Genomic DNA, 18,535 nt, shown 5'->3' on the forward strand with positions numbered 1-18,535 from the left:
TTATATTTTAAAAATAGTATCTGCAAATATCTATCTATATATTTCCTCCATCTCCTTGTTAACAAAAATTGAAGTAAGCAATACACACTTCCCCACATCCCTGTTAGTATTTTAATGTTAGATACTCACTGTGGAACACTAGACATGTGAAGGACATGTGCACCACCAACTTTTGTCCCACAGAAGTTCATTTATTACAATGAACTTGGTAATGAAGTCTGGATGTACACTATGAAAATAAAATCATAGGATCCTAGGCCCTGAGGAGAACTTAGAAATTATCATAACCGAATGCTGATCTGTTTAGTCACAGTCTGAGAAATTGGTTAAACTGCATTTATGAGAAGCAGAGTCACCGTACATTTAAATTTATCGTGTGTACTCGTGGCTCTTCTCTTTTCCGTGAATTCTCTTGTGTGTATCTGATGCAAGTATTAAACCAATCCTTTTCCTTAGGGAAGATTGGCCATCTCTCTTTCTCCCATATCTGTTCTTCTTCCATGCAGCTGGCTAAGGGGTGGTTATGTCCTACAGTTTAGATTTTGGCTTCATGGAGAAGGTGGGACCTTCTTCATCTAGGTCTCTGGGTCTCTCAACTAACCTGTGTGCTTCTGCCTTACCTTATCAAATACCTACATGGAAATCAAAGGCTACATCATAGTGGAGTTTGCTTATATTTTTTAGTTATACTGAAGAATCCCTGCTTTTTTTTTTTTTTTTAATTCTCAGACTAAACAAATATGGAACTGTTGATTTTAGGAACTGCTTAATGGAAAATGTTGTCTATCATAACTACTAATGAACAACTTGTTATAGCGTATCCAGCATTTAATCCACAGAATGCCCAAGTCAACATTCCTTTTGGAATGTGTAAAGTCTGGAACATAGCAAATTTATCCTGAGAAGAAAAATGCTGGACAGTTGTCCCTTGCTATCCATGAGGGATTGGTTCCAGGATCCACTCTGATGCAAAATCCACAGATGCTTAAATCCATTAAATAAAATCAGTTGGTGTTTGCATATAACTTACAACATCCTCCTAGATAGGTATTGCATTTTAAATCATTTCTAGATGTCTTATAACACCTTATACAATGTAAATATAATGTAAGGGGTTATACTCTTTTATTCAGGCAATAATGACAATAAAACAATCTGTTCATGCTCAGTAAAGACACAATGTCTTCCTAAATATTTTTCATCCACAATTGGTTAAATTCACAGATGCAGAACTCATGGGTAGAGAGGGCCGATTGTATATTCAGCACAAAGTAGAGATTATAATTCACCTATTAAGGTTGGGGGGAAGAAATCTTCACTTGACTCCTGGTGAATGGCCCAAAATATGATATGGCTAATGCTGAATGGCAGAGGATAGTAGAAAGCTTTTTAAAATTATTTAAAATTATTGAATGTACCTTCATGACAGTGCTAAATATACTAAATACAAGCAGCAGAATGAAAAGGCAATATAATGGTATGGAAACTGAAGTTTGGAACATATGGAAATATTACCATGTTACCAATGGATGGCACCAGAATAACTATAAAAATGTATTTGGAGACATAAAAAAAGAAAACATAATGAGCTCTTGCTTTTATCTAAATACATAATTAGAATAGATATGTTAAAGGCCTTTGTCCTTACCAGCTTAAGTTACTTGTCTTTAAGAGAGATAAATATGCCCTTCACGTAGTTTTAATTAGTCATGCATAAAGAAAGCCCTATAGTAAGTATTAGGAAGTATCAAATGCTGGAAGGACAGGCATCTTGTCTTTCATTAAGAAGCAGTGGAGAAAGAGATGCTAATCTCCACCGACACTTTCTGTTTATCTTGCATGGCTCTCTATTAATCTTGCATGGCCAGGGAGAGCACAAGACAGCTCTTGGAGGTTACTCTTGTTGAATTTAAGCAATTTAGTTTCCAGGATTTAAACAAGTGTCTGCTCTTCCAGGCATCACACAAGCTGCACAAGAGGTCTAACATGCTGAATGTGAACCTTTAGGTGATAGATTAGGCCAACGCTGTCTCCTTGAACTCAAGAGTCAGCTTAGTTTGCTTGTGCATGTTTATGGCCGTTCTCTAATGATATCTGACCTCCTCAACTTGCTGTCACACTTTGGTAAGATTGGATTTAGATGTAATCACTAATGAAAATCAAGTTAATTCATTTGATGATGACATTAGGAAGATTTCTCCTTGGAAGAAGAAACTCAGAAAGATTTGAGAGTTGTAGTGATACCCATTACCAGCCTATGACTGGTTAATGCATCCTGCTAAGATTCAGAGCCTACCTTAATCAGCAAAATATCAAAAGATAACTTTGGACCATCAGAGGTATTCCACAAAAGGTAAATAATAAATTCCTCTCCCTCCAGGATCCTGACAGTAAAAAGGAGGCATAAAACCTGAGGGGCTACTTGACAAGCTGTGGCCAATATGTAATGGTCGGTGACCTGAGTACATCACTGATGACCTGAGTACATCACTGGGACCCTCCAATTCCATTCCAGCACATTCACATGATTTTGTAAGTTTCTAACTCCAAGATACATGGGAATCAAAGGCTTTGACTGAAAGATAATACTGCCATCTTGTGGCAACCACCAGGATTTTGACCTTGAAAGTTTCCTGGTGATGGGACTAGGGAACTTTTGCCAGTATGCTATTGAGCTCTTGTGAAAACAATCTCCACAACTTAAGAGCACCACATTATTTTAAAATCCAAACTACCTATTGTAAGTTGGAGATATCACAAAGAAGTAGAATAAAAGCAGAACAATAAAATTCTCAAAAGAATTTGTCATGAGAAGTGTCTCTGGGGAGTTATGAGACATACCTGAGCAAATAGCATTGCTGTCTTAGAACTGACAAGCAGCCCACTTCTGTTGCTGAATGGTCTAGACATCACTACTCTCTTTCCACCAAAATTGGAGAAATGTATTCATTTATCCAGAAGAATGCCTGTATAGTAGGAATGCCTGTACAACCTTCTACTCTTTGCCGTATGGAGAGAAAAGACCCAAATGATGCGAAGGCAAGTTCATGCCCTGGGCAAAGTTGAGAGCAGTGTGCAGGACAGAGGAGGGAGAGCTTAGTTCTTTACTTTGGGTGATGTTTGGATATTTGCCGAGTCATGGACAGTAACCGATGGCTTAACTGTGAGGTCAAGAATGTAAGAATTTTGATGAGTTAACAATAGGAATTCTCTAGTACTAGAGATTCAATTATGGAAGACCCTATAGGATTTCTATGGGATGATGTTAGGTGAATAAGATGCCAAACTGATGGCCTGCCATCCCCGGGAAGCAGCCACTGGATAGCTACTTTGAATTGACATGGTGGTGCCAAAGTCATGAAATAATGTGTGGAATAATTATGTGTACTACTTGTTCCTTACCTAAACCACTAATGTGGTAAGAAACTGTTGAATGTTAACCATTTAAAGATAGCTTTGGGGAAAATCTCCTTGGCTTGGAGGAGTAAGCATAATGGCCAGTGAACATATAGAATTACTATTTGGAGCCGCAAAGGATTCAAATAAGTTTGACACTTATGTCATGGGCCAAGCCAAAGCAGCAAACATTATCAAGAGCTTAGAATGTAGCATTATTTGTTTTTCTAATCATATATCTCACTGGATCAAAGAATAATATGTGCACAAAATTATCTACCTCCTGAAAAAGAACCCTAACATGATACAGGTGTATCATATTCTACCTTTGAGGTACTTGTCCAATGGCTACTGGAACATGTAATGGGAAATAAAACAGATTATCTGAAGGACTGGCTCAATTGGGTGAATGTGTGCTTTGTCCAAACATGCGGGCTAGTAAAGGAGGAACAGTTTTAAAGAGGCTTTTGGGTGCTGGAGAAAGGAGTGAGGAGATGGAGGATGATGTCTTAACAGAACTCTCTTTTACAACATATGGATTTTTATTTTATTTTATCCTAAGGTGCCAGGTTTCTGTTCTTGCGACTAAAAGGCTCAGGGTTTACTCCAGTTGAACTGGGCTGACTGGGCTGTGCAAAATAACCACACAAGAGACACAAATACCTTTCTCTTTGGGGTCGCTGTGATGGCTCCTCTGACCTTAAGGGTCCGCAGGAAGAGAGAGAGAGAGAGAGAGAGAGAGAGAGAGAGAGAGAGAGAGAGAAGGATGGGCTGACCCCTTTTATTGAGGAGAAGCTATTCAAATGAGGCAAGTGGTCAGGTTTCAGGGGGCTGAGTCCTATCTTCATGATGTCCACTGTCAGCAGGTTGACTGACACCTGGGTAGACCACACCCAAGGGCACAGTAAGAGAAGGGGACACACACAAGGCACTTCCATGGAAGATTCTATCCTAAACAGGGCAAGGGGTTATATTACAAAGGAGCAGGTGAGCATAGCTTCACCCATGGGGCTGTAGCAAGACACACCCATGCACAGACCCTCGAACCCAAGAAGGCTGGGAAAAGCTCTACCACATTTCTGTGACTGAGCGCCTCAGCACCCAGCCAGGGAGTGTGACCCAGTCACTTGCAAGGTTGGTCTCCCACACTAAGGGATCACTATTGCATTTGAGTGACCCAGTGAAGGGAAAATTGCTTCCCAGAACACAACTTCTATTTCTTTGAATATAAATGTGCAGTCACTCCTCTCTGCACCGCCACCCAGGAAACCTCCATGCTGAAAAGTGACTTTATATCACGTGCCTAAACCGAGACGGACTGTAAGTCCACACATTATTCCCTCTCACCTCGTGTCGTGGGAATATGGCTAGACTGAACGTGATCTAGACAACACGACCATTTCTTCCTGAGCATGGAAAAAGGAAACTCTGGGAAGTTTCCTCCTGTGCTTCTTTATAGATTAACAGTGTGGACCCTTCCCTAAGAGACTTGATCTGAATTCTGACAGGTGATAAAGGGAAAAGCATTGATCTATTAATGCCAGGGAAAGCGTGAATGGTTCACAGTGGGGAAAGGACTGTCAGTCCTTGCCCCCTAGAGTGTCTCATGGCAAGAGAACGATAGTTGGAGTCATTAGGCCAGATGTAAAGCCACATCATGATGATGATTGGAAAAGCCTTCAGAACTGTTCTCCTATCAAATCTGTTTGAAGCTGATTTACTTGTTTGGCTTGAAAACTCTGGAAAATCTGGAGGAAACTTATGACTCAGGATCCCAAACCTTGCCTCAGCAGCAGCAAGCAGACTGGCATTGTGTGGGTTGTGACTTAACAGGCTATGCTTATTTTTCTGGTCTTTTTCTAGGTACCCTCTGTGCTAACCTATGTAACTTTTTTTGTTCTCATAAGGACGGAGACCTTGACTTTGTCCTTTGCTTCCAGGGCCTCGTGAGGCTTCTGGCATCCCACTCGATGTTTCTGTGTGAATTAGTAAAAGACATGCTCCTTGCTCTAAGCACACACGTCCTGCATCAGAGTGCATTTGGAGCAAGTGCTGATTTCAGCCCTCACCCAGCCCTCCCTGGGCAGGGCCTCCGTGATAGGACACATCCCATGCACCTTCATTCAGTGATTCCAGGGATTCCAGTTTTATTCTGAAATACCAGCATTGCTGGTATTTGTTCTGATGCCTGAAGCTGACTTCACCGAGCTGAACCTCCCCGAGTCTTTTATTTCTAGATTCTCCATTACTGCTGTCCTCTGCTCGTCTGCTAGGATCCTTGTATTCGTCAGAGCTCTTTCATTTTTGAGCTGTGGGACCCCACTCAAAATGATTTCCTGGGTGAAAGAAATGTATTGGCTCATGCAAATAAGGTGACCAGAGGTGATGAGTGATACAGGCATGAGGGGACTAGGTAGACTATCAAATGAATTCTTTTACCTCTGCTGAGTTGGAATTACTCTCAGGGAAGATGACTCTAGAAACTCTAGATCTAGATTTAAAAGTCTCATCATTGAGCCTTGTTTGACCAATCTGAGAAGAGCTGAACTAATCTTCATGTCCAAGGCCACGGAATATGATTGGTCAAAAGTAAGCCCTTCTCACATACAGGAGGCTTAGAGGGAATGAGCTTCCTGTATCATTTAAGTATTGCTTATTGCAGAGAGACAAACCATTCCATATTTTATGGCTTAAAATAATGGTTTATTATTTCTATGATTCTGTGAGTTTGCTGAGTTCAGCTAGGCAGTTCTGCCTCTGGTCTCCCACACTGCTGCATCCAAGTGGAACTTGGCTAGCACTGAAATGTCTATGATAGCCTCTTGTCACCGTGGCCTCTAGTCATTTCATTGTTTGGCTTGGACTTCTTTATGCATGCTAAAGGTCAGGAGGAATGGCCTCCATAGTTCTTGTCATTTTCCTGAATTGTGCTTAAACAGCATCACTCCCCCTTGGTACAGAAGACTTCATTCTAAGTCATTGGAAACAGGGAGCAGGACAGCAGGTGTTTTACTCACATTCAATATCTCTGATTGTTTTTGTTTTGTTTTGTGGTACTGGAGATTGAACCCAGGGGGGCTCTGTCACTGAGTTACATATCCAGCCCTTTATATATTTTAAATTTTGAGACAGGGTTTGGTAAGTTGCTCAGACTGGCCTCAAATATGTGATCCTTCTGCTTCAGCCTCCTGAGTTGCTGGAATTACAGGTGTGCACTACCACATCTGGCTTCTCAGCTTGTTTTCACCTTCAGATCCTATACATATATCAGGCTAGAAAAAAATCTGTCTGTGCTGAATTTACTTTTCTGTTAATTACTGTCATGAGTCCACCATTTTGACAAAGGCTAACTAAAGAAGCTTTGGTGGGTGTTTGTAATGCCAATAATGTCCCTGGAGAATACTCTTTCTAATACCTATTAGCATTGTAAATATTTATCTTCAGCCTCTCAGTTCTTAACTTTGCAGCTTCTGAGTGTGACACTAACTTTTAAAAAAAATCACCAAAGGGAGCTGAGGTGTTTGAGAATGCTATTGTATTCTCTGTCTACTAGATTTCCTGGAACAAAATTTTTTTTTGGCATAAATGGTAGTAGGTGGTGACTGTAAGTGGTCAGATATGGATGTAGCTCAGTTGTACCAAAGCTAGTGTTTCAATCCATCATTACCTTTCTTCCTTTTTCTTTTTTCCTTTTTTCTTTTGGTACTGGGAATTGAACCCAGGGATGCTTAACCACTAAACCACGTCCCCAGCCCTTTCTTATATTTTATTTAGAAACAAGGTCTCACTCAGTTTCTGAGGGTCTCACTAAGTTGCTGAGGCTGGCTTTGAACTCATGATCCTCCTGCCTCAGCCTCCCAAGCTGCTGTTATTACTGGTGTGTGCACCTAACTACCTTTGCACTATAAACCACCTTGAAATGTACAGCAGGGAATATGATGTGAAAATGTCACATGCCTCCATTCTAGGGCTCATTTAGTAGAGAGAATAACAGTCCTATAATGCAGACTGTGTACACTGAGAGAGGGATGAATGCTCCAGAAATTCAAGGAGCAGAGGAATGGCTTCATGCACGGGCAATCAACGAAGACTTCACAGAGGAAGGGGCATTTTAGCTGAGTGCTGAATACTTCTGATAGGTAAGAATAGCACTCTTTAGAGGGTGCAGTTCAGGTATGAACATAAAGAAGAAGCTGGATGAAACAGAGAGCAAAGCAAGTAGGTGAATATTTGTATCCCCGGTATCTTCTTTGGTGACTGGCACAGAGTTAGGTGCTCAATAAATGTCATATGTCCTGACTCATTGGCAGGGTTTTGGGGGTTTTTGTTCTTTTTTTGGAAAAAAAGAAGAAATGCTGTTTTAAATGTAAATATTGACTAGAAGACATACTGTATCACCGGATACATCATACTGCTGGCCGGACTGGCGATATGAACTGGGTTCAAAGGACCTGACTATATCAATAACTAAGAAAACCACACAGCACACTAACATAAGTTTCTGAGGCAGGGCGGCTGGGTTGGGTGATCCCAAGGGTCAGCTCCAGCACTGGAAGAATCAAGAGAGCGAGCATACCACAAACCTTCTATTTATTGGGGAAAAGACATTTGAGAAAGTTCTACCCCAATAAGGCAAGGGATTGGGTTTCAGGGGGTTACCCATCCCCATTAGGTAATGTCTGGGTAGGGCTTGAAGCAGGCTCTGTTGCCGACCAAGGGTAAAGGCCACTTACCTGCACAGCTTTTGCTGTGCGCCAGACTGCTACCTCCAGCGCTCCAGGCAGGGAAAGCAAGCTCAGCCCAGGGGCGATGGGTGGCTCTCCACAATACTGATGTCAAGATCTATAAAATGCGAGAACCAAGTACCTTTCTGATCTCAGCCACCTGGTATTGATGAATTTGAGTACAGCATGGCCTTTGAGTACTATAGCTGGAGAGGTTGAAATGGAATTAGATTGTGTGAGTGCCAGGAATCTAGACTAACAACAGGAAGTGTGCTAAGCTATTTTAAATATTGTTTTATTTAACCTCAGCAATCTTGGACAAGTGTTATTCATCTCAACTCACTGATGAAGAATGCAAGCTTGGAGAGGATTTAAAACCTTTTCCAATGCTAAATTGCTAGTGAGTAGTAACATTGTGTTCAAACTCAATATAAAAGTAATTATATATTTAATGTGACTGTTTTGTTTTTCTTTCTAATAATACTGTGCCCCTTCTTAGATGTGCTAATTTATAGACTCCAAAAACTAATAATTGACTTATTTAGGAGGGCAGAGGAGTTATACTTTTGTGTTAGGGTTTGAACCCAGGGCCTTATGAATATTAGGGTTTAGCTCTGACTCACTGAGCTAAACCCCAGCCCAAAAGTTCTGAGAAGCATTATATTTATTTTGGTTAAGGTGTCCAGCCAGAACTATATTTTTTTAGTTTGTTTTTCTTTTCTTTTTTTTTTTATCAAGTTCTCTCTGATAAAATTTACCAAGTTCTCTCTGGTAAATTTTCATCAGAATTCAGTTGTAACAATTTTTTTATCAAAATCAAAACACCCCCCACCCCATTCTCTAATGAACTGGAGAAGTTTCCAAAATCTTAGAGGACAGGAAAGCCACAAGATGGGAACGGCTGGGCTCTGAGTGATCACTTGGAAAGCAGCCAAGCAATCAGAAATAGTTATTAAACATTATTTGTGTAAGGGGAAAAAATCCTCTATTTTATTAAATTCCAGAGATGTGAGAATCGGTCTGTTCCTGGAACTGGTATTATTTTAACTAATCAGTTGCTAATATGTTTTAATCAAAGTTATGAAGCAAATAGTGAATATGAAGAAAATGTATTTATTTGGATTTGTGATTTGGATTGAATAGTTATGAGGATTTGAGTTATTCAATGACATATAAAGTAAAATTACCAAATGAACAGTTCTAATGTGTAAGTACATTTCCTAAGACAACTAACAATCATTCAATTCACTTTGGGTATATTTCCCCCTCAACCATGGGTGAAATTAGAATCATTTGGAGGACACTTCCTCCCAAATACATTAGGGACAAAAAATCAAAATGAAAGGGAGGGACCTATATACTGTAGGAAATCAGAGTGACCTGCTATCATCAGGTTTGATTCATGAAACAGGTATAATGTGAGACCTTGAGATATGGAAAAGATCTGGATGGTCAGAAAGAATGCAGCACTTGTGGGCAGAGGGCAGACATCAAGAGAAAAGGCACAGGAAGAACGATATGATAGACATATGTGGGGTGGGAGGGAAAAGAGCCTGGCAGGTTCCAAAGTCAAGTGTGTTTCCTGGGAGATAAAGAAAAAGCAGTGAGCGACTGGACACTACAGTGAGACCCATTTGAATGTCAGTGTAATAACCAGAAATTGGGGTAATACCAACAGAAATGCAAGTCTGGAAACGAGACATTTCAAAGAAGGACTGTAGAGATTTTAAAAACCATGGGATGTAATGAAAACCAGTGAAATTAACCTGGTGCCACTGATAAAATTGAGGAGCTCTGGGAAGATAGCTAACTTGGTGGGGAGGTTTGGACATCTTGAAACTGAAGTGGGACATCCAACAGAAGTGGTGGGAAGACAACAAAAAACAGCAAAACTGAAGGACCAGGAAATGCTGATTGTGGAGAAAACTCTGTGCTGAATAGCTTCCTTCTCCTGCCCTCATCTACGCTAAGCCCTTTTCTACCCTTCTCCATTCCCCAGGAGGAAGGTTTGTAGGACCTGGGACCCCAAGCTGACATGCTTTGTCTTCTGGCTCCCAGTAGAGTTTAGCCAAAGACACAGACTGAAGGGATGCAGGAGGATAAAGTTGAAGTACTTCTCCCTGTTTTAGGATCTGGCTACTCCACCATTAACTCAAGGTCACAGCTCCTGGCCATTAGCATACAGGCTTCCAATGGCGTTCTCAGGCGGCAGGTATTCCAACCATTTTCCCTTCTCAAGGTGCAAGAACCCAGCCAAGCGCTGGTATGAAGTAGACCCCTAGTAACCAGACACTACCAGCGCATCTCAAAAAAGAGAGATCAGAGTGGAGAACTCCAAGTACCGCACTCGGATCAAGGAGCGACTAGCGTTTCCCAGCCTTGAAAAGAAGTCTGACGAATTACTGGGGGAAAATAAGTGAGTACCCGCCACGTGCCAGGCAGTGGGGTGTTTTCCCATCGTTCATTGCATTTAACGACCAGCAGCACCCATAGTAAACGGGTTATAATATGGGCTGAACCAGAAGTGAGCAGCAAAGGTTCAGGAGTTCGGGGGAAGGAAACTCCCAGGAGCGAGTGTGCTGGGGGCCCAAGCGGCACCTTGGAGAGGAGACGCAAGGGTGCGCGTGGGGAGAGGGGCAGAGGCGCGCGTGCAGAGGCCACGCGCTTAGTCTCCGCATCCTGGGCGCTGCGGGCTGCCAGCCTCTGGGCCAGCAATCATGAGGACCAAGCAAGTGAACTTGCTCATCTCCTTCGTCGCGGTCACGCTCTTCAGCTTCTCCTGCTTCTGCATCTCCAGGCTGACTCAAACTTGTAAGCAGCGGGCGGCTTCTCCAGCCCCACTTGACACCCCACCCGGCTTCCAGTCTCCAGGAATGTGGGAGTGGCGGGGTAGGGGAGTGGGGTAGACTAGGCACCTGGTGGCGTTGACCTGCTTGCGTTTTAGGATACCGGCGTCGTGTTTTGCAATTGAAGTGCCCCAGGTCCGCGTCTGGCCGGCGGTTAAGCTGTAACGGGCGCACCTGGTCGTCTGTGCGGTGACCATGACCTGCCCCGCGCGCGCTAACGGACCTGGCGGCGGCCGGGACCTGGGCCAATCGCTCTGTGGCTTCAGTCCCTCCAATGGTCCCTCGCCTGTGAGGCTCCTTCCCCTCCAATGGTCCATAGACTCGACCTAGGTCCGGTCTTCCCTCCTCTTCTTCCTTCTCTATCGTTTTCAGAAACGAGTGCCAACGTCTTTCATTGTCTACAGGAGGGCCGATTTAGCAAGCAAAAAAAACATTGCCTAGTAAAATTGAATTTCAGATGAAGAATGAATTTTTTTTTTAGTATAAAAAATTGCATGGGACATAATTCTAATAATTTGTTCCTCACATATCTGAAATTCAGCTCTAACTAGGTGTTTTTGTTTGTCAACCCTACTTGTACATAGTTGACCTTTAGAGTTCACATGATAAAAAATTTAAGACATAGGAATGTTGTAAATTATTAATCCAGACTTCCAAAATTGTATTAGGTTGTTTTAGGTTAAATTGACACTTTTTCTATTGAATGCATTTATATGACTCAGGTACACACTAAGTGATCTTAGCAGTAGGTTAAAGGTTTAAATTTGAGAAGGGCTCCATATTTGTGTTCTCTAGGGTCATTGTGTACACAAAATACCCACATACTCATTTCAATGATTAGCAATGTACATTAATTTATTTGATTTATAAAATTTTCTCTAATCTTTCATTAAATCATTTCCATCTGTGATTTATGCATTATCCAAATGCATTTTTATGAGCACATTTATAACAAAAATAAGTGGTTTCCTGAAATTAGAAAGCAAAATGTAAACTTACAGTAATTTTGGAAGATAATTTAGAATAGTAGTTCAGAAGATGTTTTGGTACCACTAATATTTTTATGATGAGATTGTAGACTTTGAAATACAAATCATTTTGATATGTTTTCTAGTTATGATCAGAAAGAAGAGGTTTGGTTCCTGAAACCATTTATATTACTGCCTTTCAGATATTCAAGCTCAGAAAATGGGATGCCGTTCTTGAAAATAAAACACTTTTAATTTAAAATAGCAGCTAAATTAGATTTTTCATTTTCTATGTATATGTTTCTATGGTGCCTACCTCTTAAATAACTAGAAAATCAACCCTATAATAATGAGAGAGGTTCTTACATCAACAAAAGAAAACACAGACATCACTTAGTTTTTGATGTAGTGATTTTTATAAAGCACCTAGTATTTTGAAAAAATTGATCTGTAAGTATAATCACTATCAATGGAAATTTGGGGATATGTATGTCACAGCCAGGAGGCCAAGGGGAACAGGAGGTGATAGAAGGATGATGTCATAGGGACCAAGAAATGACCATGGGTTGCATTCTGTGTAAGACAGGAGCTGTGGGAGGGTTTTATGTAGAGGAGTGGCATGTACTCACATATATATTTAAATAACTACTGAAGTGGACTGTGACAGAATCACAGAATGCTCCAAGAATTTTTGGCTTACAGTGGATTCTTTGACCTTAGCACTATTGATATTTTGCATTGGATAGGGGTTTTTGTTGTTGTTGTTTGTTTTTGGTTTTTGTTTTGTTTTGTTTGTTTTTCCTTTTACTCAGGTTGTCCTGTATGTTTAGTAGTATCCGGCTCCATTCAGTAGAAGCCTGTGGTAATACCCCATTCCAGCTGTGACAATCAGTGCTTGAGAGCCACTGGTTTAACCAGAGAAATGAGTTGCCATTTACCGAAGTGGGGAAGCAGCAGATTTGGGAGATTGAAATCAATATTTCTGTTATGCATGAAATATCTAATAGACTTCAACGTGAAAAAACTCAAGAGGCAATTGGATGTGTCAGTCTGAATCAAGACTGGCCATATTTTGGGGGGAAATGGGTACTGGAGATTGAACTCAGGGCACTCAACCACTGAGCTACATCTCCAGCCCTATTTTGTGTTTTATTTAGATACAGGGTCTCAATGAATTGCTTAGCACTTTGCTCTTGCTGAGGCTGCTTTAAACTCGCAATCCTCCTGCCTCAGCCTCCGGAGCTGCTGGGATTACAGGCATGCGCCACTGTGCACAGCATGACTGGCCATATTAACTTGAAGACTCCAAGTGGCGTTTAAAGTCATGAGATTGGAAGAGACCACCTAGGAAATAGATGAAAAGTTCCAAGAAATAATCCTTGGGGGAATTCCAGTAGCTCAAAGTCAAGGAAAAACTGGAAAAGGGAGAGAGTGAAGCCAAGAAGGTATTTCCAGGAGGAGAGCACAACAGTTTTAAAATGCTGAGAGATGGAGTGAGTTCTCTCTAGTGCAGTAATAAAAAAACCACCTTACCCACAATCCTTAAAAGTCATCACTCCTGTTTTATTGGTGAATGCTGCAGCCACTTGATCTCCAGGGTCTCAATTGAAGTAGATAGTTCATCATTACCACCAAGACAATTTAGATAATTATTTTGCTAGTGCATATCATGGACTTATAGTATTCCATTTTGGGGGAACAGCATGGCAGGTTATCACTGCATTCAAGACCAAGTAGTACAAATAACCAATCCCAGATTTTCTCCTTTGAGACCTTGTTACCAGAGGAATGCAGCTACCCCAAGGGCCCCTAGTTACCCTGGAAAAGCCAGCACTTGCCTGCCACTAACACTGGATTTGGAGCTAGCATGCGGTTGCTGCTGTTGCCACTGCCTGAACATCTGACAGTCCAGCAAAGGCTGGCTCTCTGGTGGAGGAAACACCAAAAACAGAATAACATCTCCCTTACATACACCCTTTACTCTGACATAACCGCCTTCCAGTGGCAGAATACAAGAACACCACTGGCAAGGGAGTCTGAGGCAAGTAACAGATTTCTAGTTTTGTTCATAACAAAAATAATTTAGAAAAATCAATAAATACAAGTTTTAGAAAGTCCAGGAATAAGGAAAATAAAACCACAAATTATGTAGGGGCATATGTAAATATGACAAAAATTGTACTCCAAAAAGCAAAGGAATGATAAGCAGATACAATTCAGGAGAGTGGAAACATCAAGAGATAAGATAGGAAAGGAATCCACCAAGTCAAAGGCATTGGGTGACGAGTTAGCTGTATTCATTTCACATCACGCTGTATTATATCTTTTCTTTTGTATGTATACATTTTTTAAATGGAAAGAATTTGAATGGTGAGAATATAGAAGCAAGAAAATGGAAATGATGGTCACAGATTACCTAGCTCGCTAGAGAAGAGAGGAGCAATTAAAACACTTTTAAAAAAAATATTTATTTTTTTGTTGCAGTCCGACACAATACCTTTGTTTTATTTATTTATTTATTTATTTTTATGTGATGCTGAGGATGGAATCCAGGGCCCCGCATGTGCTAGGCGAGCGCTCTACCGCTGAGTCACAATCCCAGCCCCAAAACACCTTTTTGAAAATGTTTTTAAATGAACACTAATATGCTTTTATATACATATGTAGTTGATTTATTAAAGTGGTTCAGCTAATTGGGATACAAATAAAAACAGCTTTTTCAATGTTTCTAGTAACTCTTCATGTGTTCTATTTAACTTCCTTACCTGCTTAACTACAGTTTCCTAGGGATCATGAAGACTCATTTTGTCTTTTTAGGGTAACTTCTATTTATCCATATAGTCTCATTTGTGCTTCTAAAGTTTTATTCTTTTCAAGTCTTCAATGGCATAGTCAATTAATGGCTTCTTCTCTGTTACCTCCTGGACAGACTAGACTGTGGCTCTAGAAAGAAAAGGAATGGTAGGACAAGAAAGTGGTCTGCTCTCAGACAACTCCTTGTTGTTTGGTGTAAAACATCCTTAAAATTCAGTGGCTCTAAATGATCATTTTGTTTAACTCTTGACTTAGGAATTCAGGAAGGGCTCACTGGAGAGTTTGTCCATGATGGGAAGTGGTGACAGCCGGGACATGCGGGGCTGCCTCTAGTAGATCAGCTAGATCCACTACCAAGAAGTCTCTTGCACACACCAGTGTGGAATCTCTCCTCCCCCTGAGGTGGCTCATCCTCCAAGGCCTCTCCACTTGGCATTGCGGTCATAGCAAGAATGTACTTTTTTTTTTTTTCCCTATAAGGCAGCTACCCTTCAAAAGGCAGAAAGTGGAACCTGTCCGGCCAAGTAAAGACTATACTCCAAAGTGGTAGAGCATTACTACTGCTGTAGTCAAAGTGGTCGCAGGGTGTACCCAGATTCAGGAGGAGAGAAATAGTACCTCTTGATCAATGGTGGAAAAGATCACATTGCAGAGCACTATTTGATAGCCATTTGGGAGCCAGAGGTCTCCTTGTGTGTTAGCAGTGTGGTGGTTTGGATTTCTCTAGAAGATGCTTCTCTCTGGTGGCATCCAATGCTGATATATCCAATGCTGATATCTTCAGTGGGGTTGCTTGTGGCTGCTTCTGAGGGCCTGCTGGAGTCTCCCCACTGACCATTCCCTGGTCTAGGCTTATCATTTCTTCCTTGGGCCCTTCCTCCCTCCCTCTGACCTTGCCATAGCCCCTTGCTCCTTAGGTGACTCCCTTGTCACTGTCCAATAATATTCTCTGGAGCCACAGCAATACTTGCATCTTTGCCACTTCAGGCTTTGTGCCTGAAGGCTCCTTTCAGAAACGGCTCAGGGCTTAGCATCTCGTCTCCCTCCCTCCTGCTCCTTGTCATCTGGCAGCATGATATTTCTTATAGTCCAGTGGCTCTGTAATTTCTAGTAGAGATGCTCCTCAGCCCCTGTATTATTTCTTGGGGGTTCTCTTCCTTTGGCGGAAGGAAAAATACCTTCATCCTTACACAAATGTTGGAGCATATAAATATCACCAATGTGTCTGACCTTGTGGGAATATGGCAGCAATATCATTAATACTGTCCATAGAGCAGAACTGGGCAGGAGAGGAGTTCCCAGGTGCAATCCTAAGCCAGCAGCATTCAAAGTCCAAAAGTAGGCTATTAAAGACAGTCTGAGGTATGTCTGGTGGAATTTAAAATAGGTGTAGAAGAATAATATTTGCAACAATCACAAAAAAAAGATAAAGGAGAGATATGGAGGATTATACTAAATTTTAGCACTATCATGAAATGAGAATGTAAGAAATAGATTAGACTGTAATAAGTCAAGGACTTGTGTTGAAATATGTAATCTAACCACTAAAATAATAGTAAAATAATGTACAACTGTGTCACTGATTATATTAAATGCTTTGAAAAAATGAAAAATTTCTGGGGATATAATAAAAATACAACTTGAGGATGTTTGCAAAAAATACATTTGAATTTTCAAAGACAGAAATGTTGGTAGAGTAAGGATAGAACTATAAATCTGAAAACCCAGGCCAAAAGAAAGTTGATGAGGCTGTATTCATATCAGCAAAGGAAATTCTAAAGCAAAATATAACTCATGTTTAATAAACAGAAAAACATCATTAGCAGTCAAGAAAATGCTACTATTCCATACCATTCTGATTTTTATACATTGGGAAATTAGACATTTGGGGTGCATGTAGAATTTTATAAATGTATACAAATGTCCCTTGAAGAAGTTTATATTCAGTCACTTCTGTTATAAGACACATGCATTTTATAGCTTAGCAATTTTCCACTACATAATACTCAGGGTCCCCTGCCTTACCTGTTGTGTGGCCAACTTCAGTTCTCACAGATCTATACCTATATCATCCAGTTGTTAAATATTTTAGATAACATCCCTACCACTGGATAGATCCTATGGGAACTCTTAAACATGCTTAATATGAGATGTGTACCCAGAGTATTCTTGGTACTCTTGGTATTTATAATTGTTCATCAACAATAGTAGACATAAATATGTTGTGGCATATTTGGTTTAGTGAAATATTTTACAGCAGTAAAAATGAATGAACTATACATGAATATGGATTAATCTCAAAAGCATAAAGAGCAAAAGAAGTATAGACAGATACATGTATTTTACCTAATAATGTCTAGATCCTGGGAAGAACAAAGATAGGGTTTCGAAGGCTTAGCTCGTGGTTGGTTCATGAATGTCATTATTATCCTTTAAGCTGTTCTGTATACTCTTTGTCATAGCCGATGAATTTCATAATAAAACCTCATTCATAAAGGGACTGCTCAGGAAGAATTTAAAGAGATCAATGTGTGGTATGATTTGATTCTTGCAAAGCACACACGGAGTGGAGTAAGACCAAGTATATTTTTCCTTTTTAGCTTCATCTCCTGCTGCCTGCCTATGATCCTTTGAATGCCGAATGTCCCCCAGATCCAGTGTGTTGAAGATTTGGTCCCTAGAGTATTGCTCCTTGGGGGTGGTGGGATCTTTAAGAAGTGGGGCTTAGTGGGAGGTCTTTAGGTCTCTGGGGGGGCGTGCCCTGGAAAGAGACTGTGGGATCCTGGCCCCTTCCTCATTCTCTCTTTTGCTTATTGGCAGTCACTTGAGCAGTTTGGCTCCATCCATACTCCTGGCCACTGACATGTGGCACCTCCACCAGAAACCTGAAACCCATGGGTCTGCCTGGCCATGGATTGGAACCTCTAAAACTGTGGGCCAAAATATTCTCTTTTTTCTCAGGTATTTGTTAAAGTGACAGAGATCTGACTAACATACTGCCTCAGATGCTCTTTTTTTGAACCACATTGGGAACAAATGAATGCATATAAAACTTAAAGTAGGGCTGGGGTTGCGGCTCAGCAGAAGAGCACTCACCTAGCACATGCAAGACCCTGGATTCAATCCTCAGAACCACATAAAAATAAATAAATAAAATAAAGATATTGTGTTCAATTACAACTAAAAAAATTTTTTAAAAGAACTTAAAGTGCCTTCAACATTTTAAGACCATGCTTTTTGGTCTACTTTTTTATCCCACAAGTGAATGACTTACATTCCTCTGTCTGCACCACCTCATTTCAGGCTCTGTGTATTTATGCAGGTGCTTTCTTAGTCTGTAATGCCCTTCCTTGACTTTGCTGTAAGGCAAAATTCTACATAGTCTTCAAGTCATTAAATATTCCCTCTTCTCTGAAATCTTTCTCACCCCTTTCCCTGGTCCTAAGCGCTAATCATTTCTGCTTCCCCTTTCCTATGGCATTTTGGGGATAATTCCATTTTAATCATGATTATTAGTTGTTTAAAGATGTGCAACCTGATTGTCAGTTGATTTAGAAGAGAAACCTGACTTTACCTATGTTTATTTTCAGTAACATAGTACAAGGAGTGGGAGAAAGAATGATTGTCTTGCCATGCTTCTCCTTGCTGGAGGTGTTTAGTGAGTGAATAAAGCCAGTAGAGTCAGGCCAGGGTGATGTTATACTGGACCTTGTACACCAAGGCAGGTAGTTTAGACTTTATTCAGTGAGCATTCAGGGAACCACGTACACTCCTTAGCAATGTTTCC

The 18,535-nt window shown here is 40.8% G+C and overlaps 1 protein-coding gene across 1 annotated transcript in view; it reads left to right on the forward strand.

The window, feature by feature from the left end:
* The first annotated feature begins 10,837 nt into the window (after nt 1–10,837).
* Mgat4d (MGAT4 family member D) overlaps nt 10,838–18,535 on the forward strand; it is a 48,673-nt gene continuing 40,975 nt past the window's right edge. The window contains exon 1 of the mRNA XM_027926548.2: nt 10,838–10,931. Within this exon, the coding sequence (XP_027782349.2) occupies nt 10,838–10,931 (94 nt within the window). The remainder of the gene's footprint in view (nt 10,932–18,535) is intronic.

Source organism: Marmota flaviventris, chromosome 7, assembly GCF_047511675.1.
Source record: "Marmota flaviventris isolate mMarFla1 chromosome 7, mMarFla1.hap1, whole genome shotgun sequence".
NCBI classification, from domain to species: domain Eukaryota; kingdom Metazoa; phylum Chordata; class Mammalia; order Rodentia; family Sciuridae; genus Marmota; species Marmota flaviventris.